The 19,163-nt window shown below is 53.8% G+C and overlaps 4 protein-coding genes across 5 annotated transcripts; 1 reads left to right on the forward strand and 3 right to left on the reverse strand.

Annotated features, from left to right (window-relative positions):
* Positions 1-578: 578 nt before the first annotated feature.
* LOC100906329 (ice-structuring glycoprotein) lies at positions 579-6,872 on the reverse strand. The gene is made up of 10 exons (XM_003737790.2): positions 6,856-6,872; positions 4,788-5,029; positions 4,490-4,684; positions 3,721-4,335; positions 3,006-3,632; positions 2,729-2,842; positions 1,715-2,559; positions 1,442-1,603; positions 1,149-1,299; positions 579-1,037 (listed from the first exon to the last, which is right to left on the reverse strand). The coding sequence occupies exons 1-10, from the start codon at positions 6,870-6,872 to the stop codon at positions 892-894; spliced, it is 3,114 nt and encodes a 1,037-aa protein (XP_003737838.1). The 3' UTR covers positions 579-891.
* A 153-nt stretch (positions 6,873-7,025) lies between these two features.
* On the forward strand, positions 7,026-9,124 carry ppk27 (pickpocket 27). The gene is made up of 10 exons (XM_029111913.1): positions 7,026-7,094; positions 7,168-7,277; positions 7,388-7,445; positions 7,545-7,612; positions 7,766-7,840; positions 7,917-8,017; positions 8,121-8,350; positions 8,443-8,666; positions 8,755-8,896; positions 8,984-9,124. Exons 1-10 carry the CDS (start codon positions 7,026-7,028, stop codon positions 9,122-9,124), a joined length of 1,218 nt encoding a protein of 405 aa, XP_028967746.1.
* A 920-nt stretch (positions 9,125-10,044) lies between these two features.
* On the reverse strand, positions 10,045-17,540 carry LOC100906475 (serine/arginine repetitive matrix protein 2). The gene is made up of 6 exons (XM_018640055.1): positions 16,204-17,540; positions 12,969-13,076; positions 12,703-12,872; positions 11,106-11,219; positions 10,441-10,960; positions 10,045-10,343 (listed from the first exon to the last, which is right to left on the reverse strand). Exons 1-6 carry the CDS (start codon positions 17,369-17,371, stop codon positions 10,045-10,047), a joined length of 2,379 nt encoding a protein of 792 aa, XP_018495571.1. The 5' UTR covers positions 17,372-17,540.
* Positions 12,297-13,476, reverse strand: LOC100903295 (nuclear envelope phosphatase-regulatory subunit 1). 2 transcript variants are annotated; one of them, XM_018640293.1, is made up of 4 exons: positions 13,223-13,250; positions 13,138-13,149; positions 12,969-13,076; positions 12,297-12,872 (listed from the first exon to the last, which is right to left on the reverse strand). In XM_018640293.1, exons 1-4 carry the CDS (start codon positions 13,248-13,250, stop codon positions 12,631-12,633), a joined length of 390 nt encoding a protein of 129 aa, XP_018495809.1. In that variant the 3' UTR covers positions 12,297-12,630. The 2 variants fall into 2 exon arrangements, with proteins under 2 accessions (XP_018495809.1, XP_003737738.1); XM_003737690.2 differs by lacking the exon at positions 13,138-13,149 and having other exon boundaries at positions 13,223-13,476.
* Positions 17,541-19,163: the final 1,623 nt, after the last annotated feature.

Genomic DNA, 19,163 nt, shown 5'->3' on the forward strand with positions numbered 1-19,163 from the left:
GGAGCGGTGAAAAGATGGGAACAGCAGCTGCGAAGGAAACATGCCGAGCTCGTGCGATTCTAGGCTCGAGAAGAACTTCCCTCACCGCTCCGGAGAAACAAGGGAAGGCAGAGAGCGGATCAAACAGCATCTCGACTCGTTTTCCCAAATCCTGAATCAAGTCCGAAGGACCGGGGGTGTATTCTACCGCGCACCCGCGGCTTCTCTCCGTGGTCCTGGCGAATATCTCGAGACGAGCCCAGCATTCGTGGCTTCCTCTAATCTATGTCATGGATCAGAATGGTGTTTTCATGTGTGGTAGCGGTGAGCGCTCCGGGCCTCGCATCGGATTGGACGCGCCAGACTCGAATTGAATGATGTTCGAAGATTCTCGGAAAATCAGCGGCAAGCAAAAAACACGAAAAACTTGAAGATATTCTTTACGGTCTCTCCACGGTCGATCAGACCGAACTCATTAGTCGACCCATCTGCATCGTTTTACACATTGCATCTGCGATACATATTTCGTCTAAGCTCCTGTACATGTTTCGTTCCGTATCTCGACAGCGAACTCGGAAGGATCGCGTGCAGCTAACGTCTTTTACAAACTTGGGCGTTCGTTTCTATTCTTCCATCTCTATACATTCAAAGACTTCAGCGCGCCCATCGATTCGTCGTCCGAAACGACCCATGAGGGTCACATGACGGCCTTCTGGTAGTAGAAAAACAATCCAGATATAGGAATTTCAAAAAATTATAAGGAACAAATGCTTCTTTTCTTATGATCTAAGAGGGAGAATCGGAGAAACGCTCCGGAGAACAGTGGCAGCATTTTGGCTCACACGAGCTGCCAAAATAAGGTCCTCGTCACCATCTCTCGGGAACGGAGTCTCGAAGCTATTTTGATGTCTATCAACGTTTGCCACGTTTGTTGCCCACGGGCGGACTCTGGAGTTGAATTGGACTTCCGTATTGAGTCGCGTTGAAGCTCGCATTCGCGCCGAAGAGGTTTGTGGGTCCTGCTCCGAGAACGCTTTGATTCATCGTTGCACCGCCTCCTATGGAAATCGACCGATAAGTTCATGTTTCTGACGGGATTGGGGCTGAGGAACTGGCTGGTTAAGATCGAATTCGAGTTTCTGCTCCCATCTACAGAAAATAATAATTACCGAACATTCCCATGGCACCCGTCGGATGTTGAGGGGTGAAGATGGACGCGACCGGCGGCGAGGTCGCCGAAGACTGCATCGCCCCATGAACGGGATCGAAGGATGAATCAAGACCGGCTCTCAAACTGATGTTGTGCAGAGCGTTCGCCATCTGAAGGAGAGTGTTTTATAATGATCGGCTTCGTCATTCCAAAAGCTCTGAGAATCGTTCAGGCCGTTACGTTCCCGTTCCACGCCATGAGTCCCGACGTTTCCGTTCGAGCTGATGCATTTCTGAGCCCGGGTGAACTTACTTGATTGTTCCGCGAGAACATTCTGTTCGGAGAAATCGATTTGCTTTCGTACTGAGTTCTTTTTGCGGGCGATTCTCCGCGAGCTTTCGGGATTTCGAGAGCGATCGAAGTTATCGCGGTATGGCGTCGTCGCTTCTGGAAGTCTTCATCAGCACGCAGAGTCTGTGGAGAATCGAAGATTCGTAACGGAGGGGAAAAAATCCAAGATGTCTGGAGAGGAATGAAGAATAGCGCACTGCGATGAAGATCACGGGAGGTCGAACTCGAACGAACCTGTTCGTGGAGGTTGTAAATCTGCGAGGCTAGCGTAACGAACGTCTCGTATGACTTCTTAAGTATCATGTTGACATCGTTTGTGGTGTGAATTGTGCCGTTGTTGTTCAAGCTTTGGGCGTTGTTGCCGAAATGGCCTTGAAGCTCTAAAATTTGTTGACGGTAGAGGCGCACCCTCTGATGGAACTCCATCACCATTTTTTGGAAATACTCATTCTGCTTCCCATCCTCAAAGACACCCGTTCCTCCGGACACTCGCAATTGGTTCGTTTTGATGGCCAGTTCACAATTGCTCCTTTCTTCTAAGCAGTCATTCTTGAGTTTTCTCAACGAGCCGTGATTGCGCTGCAGCGTGGTTTCAATTCGGCCCGCAACGAGCCGTAGGGCGTCGATCTCTGCCTGGGACTTTTCCACGGGTATCAGCGTGGTCTTGTCGAGCTCGTCTCGCAGGGATTTCTGTTGGAGTAGATGTCTCTCTAGGGCTTCGACTAGCTGTTGGATTTCCATCGGCAGTGCCTCATCTTTGACGGTTTTCGGTTTTGGGGGTTCCGTCGGTGCCGGCGCCGCACTAGTGAGACTCGTGGTGGTGGCGGCGGCCGTGGATGTGGTCGCGGAACTCCCACCAGTCGTGGAGGCTGTCGCAATGCCGAACGTCATCGTAGCCGAAGTCGTTGTCGCTGTCGACGAAGCTGGTGCCGTCGTTGCACTCGTTGTCGCCGCGGTCGCTGTCGAATCACTCTGTTGGGTAGCTGGCGTAGTTTTCGCAGCGGCGCCGAACGAGAAGGACAATGGTGCAGCCGTCGAGGTGGCCGCCCCTCCAGCAGCGGTAGTGCTCGGCAGAGGAGCTGCAAAAGAGTCAGCGATCGATATGAGCGAATGCGAGCGCCTTCATGTCACCAGCCATAAATGACCCAAAATGATAACATCGACCACATGGAATGTGTAGAGATCCCTCGAGAGGCACGAGCACATTCATCCAGATCGAAGTCACGACGGGGATATTCGAGTCCTCACCTGAAGTCGCGGGAGCAGTTGTTGCGGCGGCCGTCGTGGCGGTCGTGGTAGCCGCCGGGGCACCAAAGGCGAAGGAAAGCGCAGCTGGCGCTGCAGTTGTCGTTGCCGTGGGAGCTGCAAAGGCATGAGACTGTCGTATTGACGATCGAGGGAATTCTCGCTGGGCAGCTTAATATTCCAGAGGGTAAGGATCAGACACGGGGCGACCATGCCGGATTGAGCCTTGGCTCGAACCCCGCGTGGTGCGGTCCTCGATTGGTACGGCATCGGAGCTCACCTGTCGTGGTGGCCGCCAGGCTGAACGTGCCCACGGGGGCGGAAGTCGTCGCCGTCTGCGGGGCAGGTGTCGAGCTTGTTGCCACAGCAGGTGTTGCCCCGAAAGAGAAGGCGGCAGCAGGCGCCGCGGCAGTGGTCGCCGCGGTCGCTGTGGTCGCGGGAGCGCCGAAAGAGAAACTGCCGACCGTTGATGGAGCGGCCGTCGCAGCTGGAGCATTTTGTCCCGTTGGCAGTGCAGCAGCCGTCGTTGGAGCAGCCGGGGCCCCGGCGCCAGCTCCCCCGAATGAAAATCCAGCACTGCCTCCAAATGTTGCACTTGCGGTCGCCGCTGTTGTAGTGGGAGCGAGGGTGAACATCGAGGGGGCGGCAGCGGCTGTGACACCTGCGGCTGTGGAAGGGGCTGCAGCTGGCGTGTTAAAGGAGAAGCTCCCCGGAGCAGGAGTAGCACCTGCGGATTGATTCGTCGCCGAGGAGAAACTGAAAGGTGCAGAAGTCGGAGCAGATGTCGTCGCCGTTGAAGATCCGAAGGCGAAGCTCGGCGTCGTTGTCCCGAAGCCTGCGCTCGCCGACGACGCCGGCTGACCGAACGCGAAGGTCGTCGGGGCTGCCGGCGCGGTGGTAGTTTGACCTGCGAAAAAGGTTCCGTCATTCCCAATTCAAGTATCGTCTCATCATTGTCTTCAGTGTAGTGGACCCGGGAGGCGAAGACGACTTACCGAAGCCCAGAGTGGCAGTCGTGGTGGTGCTCGGCTGAGCCGCCGCTTGCATGAAACCGAATCCCGGTGCGGCCGTGGACGCGGTCGCCGCGGGTGCCGTTGAACCGAACGAGATCCCACTCGAGGCCTGCTGATTCCCGGTGAAGGAAAAAGCTGATGTCGCAGGTTGACCGAAACCGCTAGACGTTCCCGCGGTGGCCTGACCAAAGGCCGGCTGCAGTCCTGCAGCTGGATTACCGAAAGCGGAAGTGGATGCGGAAGGCTGGCCGAATGCAGATGCCGTACTCGCAGCGGGTTGTCCGAAGGTCAAACCAGTCGTCGCAGCGGGTTGACCGAAAGTCAAACCTGCCGTTGCCGCCGGCTGACCGAAAGCCGAGGGAGCGGGACTTCCGAAAGCCGAGCCTGCGGTCGATTGAGTGTTGGATGTGGTTTGTCCGAACGCCGGTGCGGCAGGAGATCCGAAGGTGGAAAACGACGTACCGGTGCCCACGGCAGGTGTTTGCTGTTGTCCCGCAGGTTGACTGAACGAGAAAGCCGGTGATTGGGCCGTGGTAGAAGGTTGCTGCTGCTGGCCAAAGGCGAAGCTGCCGGTTGAAGCTCCTGTCTGTGGGTTGCCTAAGGGAAGGATAGAATTTTGATCACGAGACCTAGAGTTGGAACGGAGAGAAAACCCCACCAAAGGATCTCCCCGAACATTTCTGCAGGGACCGGATGACTCAAGAAGAGGATACTCGGGAACTTCAGAGTTCGATGGAAAAAAAATCCTCACCGAACGTGGACGTCGCATTTGTCGAGCCGAATACATTTGTCGAGGTCGAGGGAGCCGCGTTCCCGAAGGAGAAACTCGGGGCACTCGCAGGGGTCGACGCTTGACCGAAGGCCCCGAAAGAGGACGTCGCCTGTGGTGATCCGAAAGTTGACGTTGACCCGAACAATCCCTGACCGGTCGCTTGTTGTTGGACTCCTGGAAATGACACCTCGACTGAATGACAGCTCCTTCTCGGATTTCGCAACGAGTCGCTGCTCCTGCTGCCCCCGCATACGAAGCGGAAGTTCGTTAAACCCACCGAAAGTGCTCGTTGTCGCTTGTTGAGTGGATCCGAAAGCCGGTGCTGAGGATGTCTGGCCGAAAGGGGAAGTTGCGCTCTGACCGAACGTGAACTTGCCCGGGGTTGACTGAGCCGGTGCTTGTGAGGCCCCGAAGGGATTAGCGTTAGGAGCCGTCGAGGCTGCGGTTGTGGACCCGAAAGCGAATGCTGTAGGGGCTGAGGTGGGGGCCGGCTGCCCGAACGCAGGAGCCGTGGGTTGGCTGGGGAGAGAAGATTTACTCATTAAGCCATTCTGAACGAAGAACCCTGGGTCATGGCCCAGCTGAGTTCAACCCATGCAGTACGTCGAGAGAACAGTATCATCCTGAGATCGGGTCCTTGGGCTTCGACTTCGACCGGAGAATGCATTCGGTCTCGTCGGAAACCGCGAGATCACGATAACTCGCAGAACCGGAACGAGCCGAGCTCGCTCATCCCCTCGAGATCATGCTCCTCACAGTTCCCGCAGCGCGAGAGGCAAGAACCGAGGAATCCTTCAGCTTCTAGAGAGTAGCGACGGCGACCCTGCTTCGTCCCATAGCCCGGGAGCGTCCTCGATGGACTCGCTACCCCGTCAAGTATTCAATCTCTGGATGGGTCCTTACTTTTGGTTGAATGCAAATCCGAAGCCGGACGGATTCTGTGGCGCGGAACCGAATGAAAAATTGGACATGACTGATGTCCGTCGGGCTCGTCTGAATTACTGAACTAAAATCGAGCGTTACGAAACTACACTGATCGAAGTGAAGTTGGGCACCGTGCGCGACAACGCGAACGTATTCAAATTTTGACGGAAAGCAGGACGACACCAACCCGCTGTCGAAGCTGCTACACGTTCTTTCGAAAACGATAATAGAACCCTTGTTTTGGCGCGAAGAGGCGCCAAAATTCGAAAAATAAACTGCGCTCGTCGATTGGAGCGTGCGCGCTCACACACAGAGATCGGCAACGAGGATACTCAATCGATGAAGGGCCATCGACGGCCCCGGCAGCTCGTGATCTTTCTCTCCCGCGGAAGGGCTCTCGGAATCGCGCAGTGGAACCTTTAGGACGGGATAAGGAGACTAGGTGATCGGATTTGGCGTACCCGTCGCCGGCACGGGGATAATTCGGATGAAAGGCGATAGCCCTCATTTATGTTTTGGAAAACCTGCGGGTTTTGGCCTGGGTGTGACCCTCCACGGAGCTCATTCCGTAAAAGAAGCTCTTTATTTCATCTCCATTTCATATCGTACGCCGCGCAAGACGGCTAGAGCGACGAGCGGTGCAAGTGAAGCGGAGAAAGACTTGATGATTAATTCCGACAGGTCACGATGCCCGGGAATCGTCAGATCGTCCTTCTCGATTCATAATAATTGATAATGCTCGAGCATATTTGCTTTCCTCGATAAAGAGCATAGAATATCTTTCGAAAGTATATTTTGTTCATGGAGTGCTTCTTCTGAGTGAGGCTCGACGAAGCCGGGCGAGTCGGATCTGCTGATTCAGCGTGGAAGTGCTTGATTCTGATATTGCGGGAAGCTCCCTCGGTCTGGATGGAACAGAATCGACTTCAGTAATGGACCTAAGTTAGTTGTCTGACTCGTCCCCTTACGAGATCCCCAGTGGTTCCCGAAGTACTTCCTAATTGCCGCATCGCTTTCGCTCTTCTGTTTTTCAACTTCCAGGAACAGTTTTCGCAAGTCACGCGTCACGCCATGGCAGCGAAGCGGTAAGAAGACAAGCAAGTCTGGCCATAGCACGCGACAGCTTCAGGACTCTCGACCATGTATGAAAAAGGCATTCCGAAGGGAGGCTGATGATCGGCGGGGGACCCGGCTCTCGGCTGGAGCTCCAATCGGAAGAATCCCTGGTGGTTACCCATGGTCGCCGGCATATTCAGGTCTGTCATCGAGGAGATGATGGGTCGCGGAGTTGTCAAGGCTATCGGAGGAGTCAGCGTGCCAAAGCAACTCTGCCCGTGGTTTCCACTGCCGATTGAGCTTCATGTTCCAGAAGGCGTCATCGATCTGCTTCCTCGACCGATGCGCAGTCTCATACAGATTACCGATTCCGACTAGACATCGTTAGCGATGGAGTCGATGCACCTTCATTGAGAATCGGCGGGATGAGCATTATGTGGGTTTCGAGGCTCCTAATTATCACCGAGTCCCCGCAGAGCAACAGGAGCTCTTCAAAGCTCGCTGCCTCGGCTTGTTCCGAACGTTTGCTGAGGAGATGGCGGGAGCGAGATCTTTCGGCGCGATATTTTTCTGCGTCATATGCGTTCTGATAGTTTACCTCCAGGTAGGAGCAGAGGCTCGCCGTGGAACTGGAGGGAAACCTCCGAGCCCCAAGCATCGGCTTCCTTCGTTTGCAGGTATCCGAGCTCTACATTCAGTATGGAGAACGCCGGACCCGCGTCAGTCAGCAAGAAATACCGGATCAAGATCTGGAGTTTCCCAGCATCACAACCTGTGTCGATTTCTGGTAAGAGAAGAACGAAGAATGCGGGGGGAAGGGAGGAGGTATACGATCGCCGTCCCGACCGAATCTCCGAAATTAAGAGGCGCAATTCCCACTGAGCATTGCGTTTGCAGGACCAACAGAACTCGACTGTGTGAGATCCTTCCGAAGAACTGCTCGAAGAAAGCATTGGTAGGATATACAATCTCTAATAGGGGACAGTGACTGACGGCATCTGAAGAACCGAACGATTAGATGCTTACGGTGTGATTTTCGCTGCGAATTTTCAAGACTATCGTGATGTACGCGTTTTTCCAACAAAGTCTCCAACCCGCCCTCCGTAACCAGTCTGCCTTCAGGTGAGTCAGTTTCGTCTAATGTGAAGCCCCTCGCTGCAATCCTGAGCTGTCCCGATCTCTATAGGTTTGAGGGCACAGATATACATTTCGGAGCTCGATTGTCACGGTCAGGGTCCAGTCCCCAGTTGAAAATCTCAAATATGTTATCAACAGGCCAGCAGAGCTATTCGAGTGCAAGCTGTACTCATCCGATCCCACCTGTTCCGAAATCATCGATTGCGCTCCTCAGTAGGTCTTCGTCCCGACAACAATTCGAGTTAAATTCCGTTCTTGTAGGCTCCTCATACTCACAGCATCGTTTCAGTATACAGCTCAGCTCTTTTCGACGACCGATACAGATGTGTTACACCCTCGATTTGCACAGGAGTGGACTTTCGCTCAAATGCGGACATTTGTCTACTTACGGTGATTTCGATTGTCAGAGAACCGACGTCGGTTTTTCACGATTCCGAATATTCAGCGCTCGACCTGCATGATGGATCATTGACCCAGATTATCGATATCTTAGGAGTGGATCTCCTGGTTTCCGCAAACCCGAGGGAAGCGCTTGTCCTCGTGCGCACTGAGAGAATTCCCCTGATCGTCCTCGAATCCGGTATATCGCCAATGACCGAAAACATCCAGATTGATTTGCGAAGAGGATTCAGCCACGAGATCGCAATGAAACAACAAGTGGTGAAAAGCCTCAAAGCGCCCTACGAGTCGAATTGCCGTGACTACCACGCAATGGGTTATCAGGTGAGCTGTCCGCTTGCTCTGGCTTTGGAATCTCAAAAAGCAATAAACGAGACCATCTATTCTCCTCGTTTAATTATTCCGCATCCCGGCAGCACATCTTCAATGGATATCATAGCATGGAGTCTTGTCTCCAAGATTGCTTCGTTCGCGCTGAGCTGCAGGCATGCGGGTGCGTGTCCTTCGGGCATGAATTCATCGCTAACATGAGGCATGAGATTTGTGCTGATATCGAGCGTGGCATCGAATATTGTCGGGACCTCGTTTCGAACTCGTCTGCTTCTGCGAACTGCTTCGAACTTTGTCGCAAAGCCTGCCGGTTAGTATCTTGAAAATAATTTCATCCCCAATAGGTCTACGGTTGAAGGTACCGGGAGCTCTCTATCCAGCTTGAACTAATTTTCCAGCGAAGTGAGGTATGATTTACGTTTAGCGCGGATGTCTGGGATGAAAGATGTGGACCCCGCGCATAGGGAGACGTCCTTCCAAGTCGTCCTCAGATTCGCGACCAACAGCGTTGAGCATCTCGAATATCATCCTGCAATCTCTGTGAGTCGAGCCAGCATTGCTGCATCGGTCGAATCCGACTTGTTCCATTGTAAATAATAATTGATGGGCACTCACCACCTCTTACAGTTCGAGAAGGTGATTGCGTATCTAGGAGGGAGTCTAGGTGCTTGCATCGGTATCACCATCGTGCAGCTCCTCAATGGTCTGGTGGCCGGCGCGCTAGCCATCTCCCATTGGTTGAAACGACGCTTTCTCACGGCGGCATGAATACCGTATCTTCCCGGAATCTGCGGTCCTGTGCCGTTTTCCTGAGATCGACATACGGTTGTTCATCGGTGCTCCAATTAGTGATCGCATCACGATGCTCTGCAACCTGCGTTATGAGCGGCGAACGATATTGCTATCCTCCCTCCTTATCAATATAAGTAGCAGCCCGTATATTTACCCTTCTCAGATATGCGTCATTGGCCTGGATCAGATAGAATTCAATGAGATGACAAGGCTTTCGGGTGAGCCCAATAATATTTCTCGGAGCGACTTCCTAAGTTTCGCACTCCCGGAAATATCTCTGTGAAATCGAGCAATGGCTCGGTCTCCGATCAATTATCCGACCCGTTCCTCATTACTCATTTTGTTCGTTCCGCCTATACGATCGACGTGACTCGACGAGCAGAATTTGAGCGAGAAATCGGCATGAGGGTTGCTTAAGCAGCATCTTAAGACACGATCATGATGCCCGCCACGCGGGAGCGGAGCGTTGCCGTGCTGAGCGACGGATGGACCGTCGCCATGGAGCTCTTTGAAGCAGGTGGGGAATCTGGGTACTGTCGAGATGGAGGAATGGAGGGGAACACAACCGCGATGAGTCGAATAACACATCCGTGAACCTTCCAGAATAAAGCTTTATTTATTTCAGACTGATCGTCGCGTCCTGACGTAGAAAATCACAGCTCGCGGTGCCTATGGTCGTAGGTTGCCTTCTGACACTCTCATTGGTCTCAATAAATACATCTCAAGAGCGAATACGAGTCCGAACTCCGCTCGATAACTTGCGCGCGATTCACGGAGGAGGATTTCTTCCTTGCTAGCATCGACGTCCGTGATCTGCTTTTTAGCTATTTACAAGGTAAACGGCAGACATATTGTCAAAGGCCGGATGATAAAGTCAAATTTGTTGCCTATCTTCTTCAATTCGAGGTTCTCTTCGTTTTTGTTTTCCTGACTCTCCGGACTCCTTTAGGGATCCGGACCGGACTAATTTTTTTCGCGAGTGGTTCAGCGGTCGATAACGTCGCTGAGGAGATGATCTTCGCGTCTGCTGGCTCAGACGTCAGGGTGCCAAGCTCGTTGGTTTCGACGATGGGGTGGAAACCGTCTCCATCCGCGCTGTAGGTTACGAGTCGTTGTCGTCCGTCGGCCAAAGCCATGCTATAAGATCCAAACACCTGTCCCGTCGGAATTTTGCGCTCCTCGTGCGAATGAGTGCCTTCAAGAAATTCCTCAGTTAGGAAAGTGGGATTACAGAGACTGGATGTTAGAGGGAGATCATCGATCCTTCAAGGCTTCGATTCGAACGGACCTACCCTCAGGAGTTCGGATCTCGTAGCCGAATTCATAGGATTCGTAGTAGTCGTCGCTATCGTCTGCCCGAGACTCTTCGACTCTTCTGGGCTCTTGTTGGGGCTCAGAGTCTGCTCTTGGCTCCGGGGCGAATCTCGCTTGATCCGGGGCAGGCCCGATATTCACTGCGGGCGGCGGGATCCGAGTAGCGAGGGTCCGCTCTTTCTGACTTTGGAAATTCTTCGGAAAGACGTTCACATCGACAGTGTTCTGCTTCGGTGCCGGCTCTTGACGCGGAGGAGACAGCGGCACAATTCTGATATTAACGGCAGGTGGAGCCCGAATTATCGAGGGGTTCTGGATCGGGCTCGACAGAGGGGTTCGTGGAGTACCCGAGTTCTGAACGGGAAGGCCGTCGCCGGAGGGAGGCTCCAAAAGCCGCAGACTCTCCGGCGCCGGGAGCTTCTCGATTCCTGGCTCGTTCCTCGATGCGATGATTTTCCTCTGAGGCTTTGGGAGCGTCGGGTAGACACCTTTTATGACCTTGAGATCGTCGTGTAATATAATTATTTATGAATTATGATTATGATCACTCGTGGAAATGTGATCCACAGGGATCGAGGCACATTGGCCATAGGAAATCGTTCATAGGTGAATGGTGGGGCTTGGGCTGATTGCTAGCGCTTACCTCAGACGTTGACAGACCGCGAAGAGCCCTTCTCGCTATAGCTGCGGCACTCGGCTCTGGGACCGTTCTGAGAACTTCATCCGGATGTTGAAAGTATGCGGCATTCTGAGCGTCCTGAAAATGTCGAAGGCGTCGTGAATATTTCGGCAAAGGACTCGAAACGAGAAGGGAAAAATTCTGGACACCTTGGAAGAACGGGGTGGGTATGTGAGGGGATAATCCTCACAGAGCTTGAACTCACGCAGATGATCACGAGTAGCTCCAGCAGTAGAAACGATTTCAACATTTCGGAAAGACGACTTCTTCTTCTCGACCGGAATCGCAGCTGAATGTCACAGACCCGGTTTGAATCTCACTCCCGCGAACCTTTATTCCTGGTGTTGCTCAGATCGGAACTAGGGCCCAGAGTGGGTAGAATCAGATCTGTATTTGAACGAAACCCCCCAAGTATTCAGGAGAGAGAACTTGTGAGACGGAAAGACGTTCCCAGTAGTTTATCCGGTCGCCTGTGATCATTGACGTCGAAGAGCCATCGGATATCATCAATAGAAAACATTTTATTTTACGAAACTTCACTATATTCTGGGCGCGCGCATGTCGCCGCGATTGAAGCCACGGGAGCGTCAGCTTCGGCCGCCGGGGTGTATAGGCATCCGGCGTTTCTCTTATCGCGTCCGCTATCGGTGTGTGACACTCTACCTGCGAGGATGAGTCAGTGTTGAAATATCGCCCCTGGACAACGACAGCAGCTCACTGGAATCTTATTCAGAAAGAATTCTGCAACCACCCGTGACCCCGAACCCTACGATCAGCTGATTTCCCATGACCGCCAGACATTGATCTACAAAGGGTCCCTACCGAAGGATTCGAACACGGTGCTTCTTTGTGAACGGAACCTGGGGACTACTGATTACGGTTGAAGGCAGAGGAAACAGTACGCAGGTTGCTGCTGGTAGCTGCGGTCGATGGGAGCTTCCGATTGCGGATTTGGAAAGCGTCAACCTTCCGGAAAGAAACTCTGTAATAAATCCGAGTCAGCAGACGTCTCGCCGCCACGTACGTTCACGCCAGGCGTATCACTACTTTCACGCGCCAACAATTCCGATCTCCAATCGCGTCATGGAACTCCCCCCGAGAACCTGGTCTCGGAGGGTCTCAAGAGCAGGATGAGGATCGGAGAGGCAGTTTTTTTTCGGAACAAAAACTCACTTTATTCATCATTTCTTGAATTTCCTATTGAGATGATAAAGGAAATCCTGAAATCGTGTGAGTTCTCTCTATAGGTATATTATTATCTTAAATCTTTGTGCAAAATCTTCTGCTTATGATCTGCGAAACGCTTCATCTGCACATCGGGGCGAGCGACATCCTGCTCAGGGAGCCGCGGTGACTTTGTCTGTTTCCGCGCATTTCCCCAAAAAACAATTACTCGCGTCGGTCATCCATATTGGGCTTCGGTCGAAATCCGCTCCGGATCGAAGAGGACGAAGCTTCTCGAGGCGCAGACCGTTCGATAAGTGTCCAGTCACTGTTGAGGCCTCGGCTTCAGAATGAGGCGACCGTTGTCGTCGCAGTTGAGGTTGAACTCAGAGAGGACCGTCCGGGCTCTCTGAATGATGATTTGTGGCATGACGACCCGTCGATGTACACCGCAAGCGAAAAGAATTAGCAAAAGTGCCACGGACAGCGAGAAGAACCAATGGATCCAAAGCGATTCCGAGAGGGATACCCGCGACGTTTCAGGGTCGAAGACCCACTTATACGCACCTGCGGAGGAGTCCGCTCGTTACTCCTGATTTTTAGAGAACATAAACTCGCTCACCGCTCAAATCCCTAGAGCGAAAATTCCGGTCGGCAACTCACCGAACAGAGCGCAAATGAAAACTCCAGCCAGCGCTACCCGCCATTGCGTCGTCGGCGGCTGCAGGAATTGGACGATTTCAGTGAGACGTCGCTCAAAAGCTTTCAAGTCTGGAATGAGGGAGGCCAGACTGAGTTCGATCGCTAGCGAAAACCGTCTTATCGATAATACCAGAGAGCTGATCTGGGAAGATTATTCTCGGAAACGAATCATATTTCCGGGCTCGGGCTGGAAACCCAATCATCGCGAAGCTCACCTTCACAAGCTGTCTGTTCCAAAGACATAGCGGGAATTCGTGAAGTATCTACAGTCGGTCAGACGCTGTTCATCCGAATAGATAGCACTAATTATCACAGTTCCATATCACGACAGCTTCCACATCGTTCCGTGGCGTCGATTCCGGTGACGAATCCACTCTCTGTGTTTTTGTTCTCGTGGAAACCGTCCTGGATGTTCGAATTTACTCTGTGTCCGGAGGAGTGGAGGAAGAGAGCAGTGTTTTGTTGCCCGAGATTCGAACACACGGCACGACTCCTCTCGGCATAGAAGCTTATTCCGTTCAGCGACATTTTCGGAGGAGCAGAAGCTGCTCGTCGAGCGCGGGGAGGACGGAGCAGTATTCGCGCGGCAGTTTTCGAGTCGATTTCGCGATTCCTGAAAACTCGAGAAGCTCAAACCACGCATGGGTCAGAGTCGCTCAGACTGAAGGGGGGATCGGGGGGACCGCTGTTACCGAAGAGAGCGCTGGAAAGATTTCAACGATAGTTCTCGATGGTACCTGCTGGTCCGCTTCGAGAAATTTGAGGATGGCTTATATGTAGATTCATGTCGGGTTATGATTCGACAAATATTCTGCGAGGACGAAACTGCGGAACGGGTGAAATAGGCGTAATTGATATCGAAAGCAGATTCGATTGAAAGCCGATGTTTTATTCATGTGGCTAGCGAATAAGAGAAACTCCATGATTAAAGATATGTGGGCGGTTTTCGAGACTCGAGCGAGCAGCTCGTGCTCTCAGTTCGCTAGTTACTGATATTATGTTATAAGCGGGAAGAAATTTACAATGTAGGGCTTCTGACGGGAATCGTCGGTTCTCGCGGAAGCAAATCGAGCGCTCTCACTACGGTTCCGTCAGTATCCGATACGTCTCCGGAACGAAACCAGGGAGCGATGAGTTCTCTTTCTTGGACTTCATGGTGACCCGGCGGTGGCGGCGGTGTTCGGCTTCTTGCGCTGCTGTTTGTCTTTGTTGCTCGAGCGGGAGCGACCCGACGACGAACTGGAAGAAGAACTGTCGGTGGACGACGTCTTCTTCGAATCGCCGGAAGATGCCGAAGACGATGACGACGACGATGACGAGGAGGAATCTCTCCTCGGTCTTGCTTTCGGCGAAGCGGCCGTCGAGGATTTATCCGACGCCGCAGATGCGGCCCGCGCGGTCAGGGAGGTTTTCCTCGCGAGCGAGCCCGACCCGGGGTCGACTTTGGGCTCTCGAGATCTTCTCGACGGACTCCCGCCCGAAGCTCGGACGGGCGACACGGGACTTCGTCTGATCGGCGACATCGAAGTTCGTCGGACCGGCGAACGCGAACGAATCGGGGATTTTCTGAAAGGAGATCTTCTCCGTTGAGCGGGTGATCTAAAACGGTACGGCGAGCGTTGTTTGCCGTACGCGTAACGGTTTTGATAGCGTCTGCCGGGGGACCTGCTGCGCCACCTTCTGTCTCGGTTGAAACGCCCCACGAATTTCCTATCACGGGACCGACTTCGGTCTCTTCGCACGCGAGACCTGCTGCGATCTCTGCGGTCTCGGGAGCGACTGCGGTCCCTCCAGTCGCGAGATCGACTACGGTGACTTCTCCGATCTCGCGATCGGCTCCGGTCTCTCCTGTCCCGGGATCGACTGCGACGGTCTCTACGATCACGAGATCTGCTCCGGTCCCTTCGGTCTCGGGATCTGCTCCGATCCCTCCGATCCCGGGATCGACTCCGGTCCCGCCGATCGCGCGACCTGCTCCGGTTCCTCCGGTCAGGACTGCGACCTCCTCGGCCCCTCAACGGACTCCTTTTCCTCGCGCCCGGTGATCTATTTCTGGAGAGGCTCCGACGCCTCCTCCTGGAGCTCGAGGAGCTCCGTCCGGAGAGGCTCCTCTTATCCCTCGAGACGCTTCGTTTCTTGCCGTCGCGTTCCTCGCTGGACGTCCTGGCTTTCTCCTTCGATACGCTCCGGGCCTTGGGCTCGTCGTGGCCCGAGCTGCGACTCCTGCTGCGCTCCTTCTCTCGCTCTTTCTGCGGCCAGCCGGCTCCCGGCGCGGGAGCAATGGAATCGATGCGATGCACAGTTTCACCTCCAGGCCCGGGCTTGGATGTCTCTTCGGATGGGCTCCGGGCCTGTCTGCCCAGGACCGAGGCGGCCAGGGTCTCTCGAGGCGGGAGGGGAATGCAAATCGGCGATCGGCTCGGACTCGGTGACTTGTGTCGAGGGCGATCCGCCTCGGATTGTTCGTGGGCTTCTGTGGTCCCAGGGGGGGCTATGGGTTCTCCGCTGACGTTTTGTTCGTCTTCGCTGTCGTCGCTAGGAGTGTCTCTCCTCCGACTAAGGGTAGCTGGCGGTGATTTCTCTGCAGACCGAAGAGCCTCCGGACGCGGATGGGCCTCGCTCAAGCGTTGCGGTTCAGTCTCGTCGCTGTCAGAAGAATCTCGTCTTTGATTCTTGGCCGCCGGAGGAGACCGCTCCACGGGTTTGGGGTCTCGGTCGCGTGATTCGCTCTGACGGTTTTTCTCCTGCTCTTTCTCGCTCTCGTCGTCCGATGAATCTCTCCTCTGACGTCTAGTTATCGGGGGAGATGCTTCCTTGGGTTTGACCGTTGCTTTCCTCGATTGACTCTCGCGGCGCTCGCGATCACTGTCTTCGCGGGACGACTCTCTGTTGCGGCGTCTTGGGGGAGATCCCTTGCTTTGCGGCCCGAGTTCATGTCGTGAGTGGAGCCCACGGTTCAGCTTGCGGTCTCTATCGCCTTCATCCTCGGACGATGAGTCTCTCCTGCGATGCTTCTGCGTTGCCGGTGGGGATCGTTGCCTGGTGGACTGATTACGCGAGTAGATAGGTGAACGGTCCCGATCGGATCGCCTATCATTTCGACGAGCCGGATGCTCGTTCGCAGTTCTGTCGTGCCGATGTCTGTCTCCATTGCGATCGTGATGCATTTCACGTTGTCGCCTGCCCCTGTCTTCACTCGGATGTCGGTTCCTCGATTCGGGCTTAAGGGATTTATCCTCGCGTCTCCTTTTCGACTCTTCGTCCGGGCTGGAATCGTGACGAGCTTTATGGCTTTGCGGCTCCCGGAGTTCTTTTTCGGCAGACCGATCCATCCTGCTTTGATGTTTTTGAGTCTTCGCGGAGGAGTCCTCCTCGACGTCGACAGCATCTTTCGACTTCGACGGTGAACGCTTTTTCGGAGGTTTCGATTTCGATTCGCCTTTGAGAGAGATCTTCCTCTTTTTCGCGGCATGTTTGTCCTCCTTGCGTTTCTTGGATTTACGTTTTCTCTTCTTCTTCTTCTTCTTCTTGTCTTCCTCACTGCTGCTATCACTGCTGCTGCTGCTTCCGCTGTCGTCGTCATCGGACGAATCGGAGGATTCACTCGATGACGAACTCGACGACGAAGAGTCCGAAGAGGAACTCGATGACGATGAGCTCGGCTTCGCGGATTTCCTCTTCTTTCGTTTTTTGTCTTTCTTCTTGGCGTCCTTCTTTTTCCGTTTCTTCGACTTGGATTTCCTCTTCTTGGATTTGGACTTTGACTTGGACGACGTGGAGATCTCTTTGTCGTCTTTGCGATCGACTTCGGCCCCCTCCTCTTCGTGCATAGGAACGAGGGTCTGGAGTCGCTTCTGCTTTTGGAGTTCCCGTTCGGCTCGCTCTTTCTCGTTCCGTTCTCGTCTCGCGTTCTGATCGAACGAGGAGCCGTCAACGAAATCGTTCGAGATGCCGAGAGCGTCGCGGAGTCTGTCGTTCTTCATCAGGTTCGCTTCGGCGATTTCGTGGCTGTCCTTGAGCGAGGCTAGGTTCCTCTGCTGCTGCTTCTTAATTTGAAGATCATCGTCCTCCACGAGTTTCTTACGGTACCGGCTAACCTTGTGTTCGATTTCGTCCTGTGACAGACCCGCATCGACCAGTTCTTGTTCGTATTCGGCGAGATCGAGCTCAATTTTTCGCCGTCTGTAATGGTCGAGGATCTCCTGACTCGGTCCCTGCTTGAGTTCGCCTTCGAGTTTCTCGATGTCCCGCTCCGATCTGTACTTCACTTGCTGAGGGACGCGATTGGAGAAACCCAGATTTCGTTGAACGTAGCCATTGGTGCCGCTCCCGCGAGAGGATTGGAGCCCGATCCCATTGTACATGGCGCCGGGACACAAGCCGGTTCCGATGAGCTCACTGGCTCCGTGCTGACAACAGCTCCGGATCTCAGTCACGTACTTAGCCTCCGAAGACTTGAGCTAGACACGGACACACGTTCGCACTGTTGTTCTGGTCGTGGAGTGAAACGAAATATCCACGGCGCGGCCTCGCACTCCCATCAAAACAACAAACTAGCAACGAGCGAAGTCTTCTCATAGAAGCCTCCCTCGGTCGTCGTCGGCGCGCCCGCCAAGACACGCGGAGAGACATCAACGCCGGGGGAAAGAGGGTCGCGGGTCGGCCTCATCAATATCCTACGGAAGTCGGCCGTAGTACAACACTACGGCTTCTTCGACATTCCGAGGCTCACGAAAGTTTGCCGCAGCACGGCTATGAGGAGTACGGTGACTGGTCGCCGAGGTTTTCCGCAGCGGCCCTGCTGAGAAGTCTCTCGATCCGTGCTTCACTCTCGGGATTCTCCCGAACCGCGCCTCATATTCAAAATTAGTCTATCGTGACTCTCTTCCGGTTTCGAAGGTTCGAGCGCCCGGCGTTCGCCGTTAAGAGTCGTGCCATAAGATAGTTAGAGAGAGACTGGATTTTGATTTAGGACACCACAGTGATGAAATCGGATACGCAAATCACGAGAGGAGTACTCTCGAAGGCAGGGTTGAGAAACGCTGCTCCTCGGTCTTGGATTCGTTCCTGCCCTCGACTGCTGTTCCGCTCAAGTAGCCTTGAATCCCACCCCCAGCAATCATCCCCCGATTCCTCGAGAGACATATTCCTCCCAGGAATCCCCCGTTTCCTGGAAGGAGCGAAATTGCACTGCAATGGAAACGAAAGAAAAGCGACATCAGCCAGCTTGAAGTTGGAATAAGCGATTTGATTGAGGAGCAAGACGAACTGAAATCCCCTATCGCCAGTCGCGGACTTCGGAATCATCATGATAATCATTTGGATTATTGTTCCAACGTCTGGAAATTGAAGCTCGGAGGAGCGGAATAGACCGCCGCACTTCGTCGGGACCGTATGCGCGGATCATCGTCATCATCACTCACCGAGTTGCCCCTGCACCGGCCGGCGGGACGCAGACTTCATGTGTGGGTACATCTTCGCCTCCCCTACGGAGGGAACGAAGCTACTCAATGGGAATGTTCGCTAATCTCTCGGTTACAAAGTCGGCCGCTCACTGTTGGTGCCGATGCCGATGAAGTGATTTGATCCTGGCTCGATGATCCCCCCGAGAGAGCTCGGGACATCCGGGAATTTCCGGGAGCTCGGACTTCTCTAATTCCTCCCGCGCGCGAAGAACTCGTGCGGAAAGTCAATGAATTAGAATGAACAGTGAGCGGGCAGTAGCGAACGTTGCCAAGCCCCATGCTGATTCTATGAAATTATCGATTCTAAACTGATGCTAATCTGAGCCTATTCTTGACTGAGCGAGTCTCACGAATGATTCAGACAGGCAAGCGGATGGGGGAATCGCTACCTCGTAACGCACGCAGGGGATAGGGACCACTAGCAGAACTTCTTTAAGATGATCTCCTATTGATGTCTTCCATGTCGAGCCCCATTGTGGGCGAGCCACGTCCTCAACTCTTTCGCGAGAATTCTTAAGGACCGACATCCCTCTGCTAACAAACAGGGAGGAGTTCCCTTACGCGTCGCCTGCTCCGGGGCCCCTGTATAATAATTCTCAATAGTCATTTTCAAGGATGTTGATGATGATGATGCCTCGTCTTGGGGCGGGTCCTTGTTTCATTGTGAACCTTTTTCGTCCTCGGATCCACC

This window comes from Galendromus occidentalis, unplaced genomic scaffold, assembly GCF_000255335.2.
Source record: "Galendromus occidentalis unplaced genomic scaffold, Mocc_1.1 scf7180000075612, whole genome shotgun sequence".
Classification (NCBI taxonomy): domain Eukaryota; kingdom Metazoa; phylum Arthropoda; class Arachnida; order Mesostigmata; family Phytoseiidae; genus Galendromus; species Galendromus occidentalis.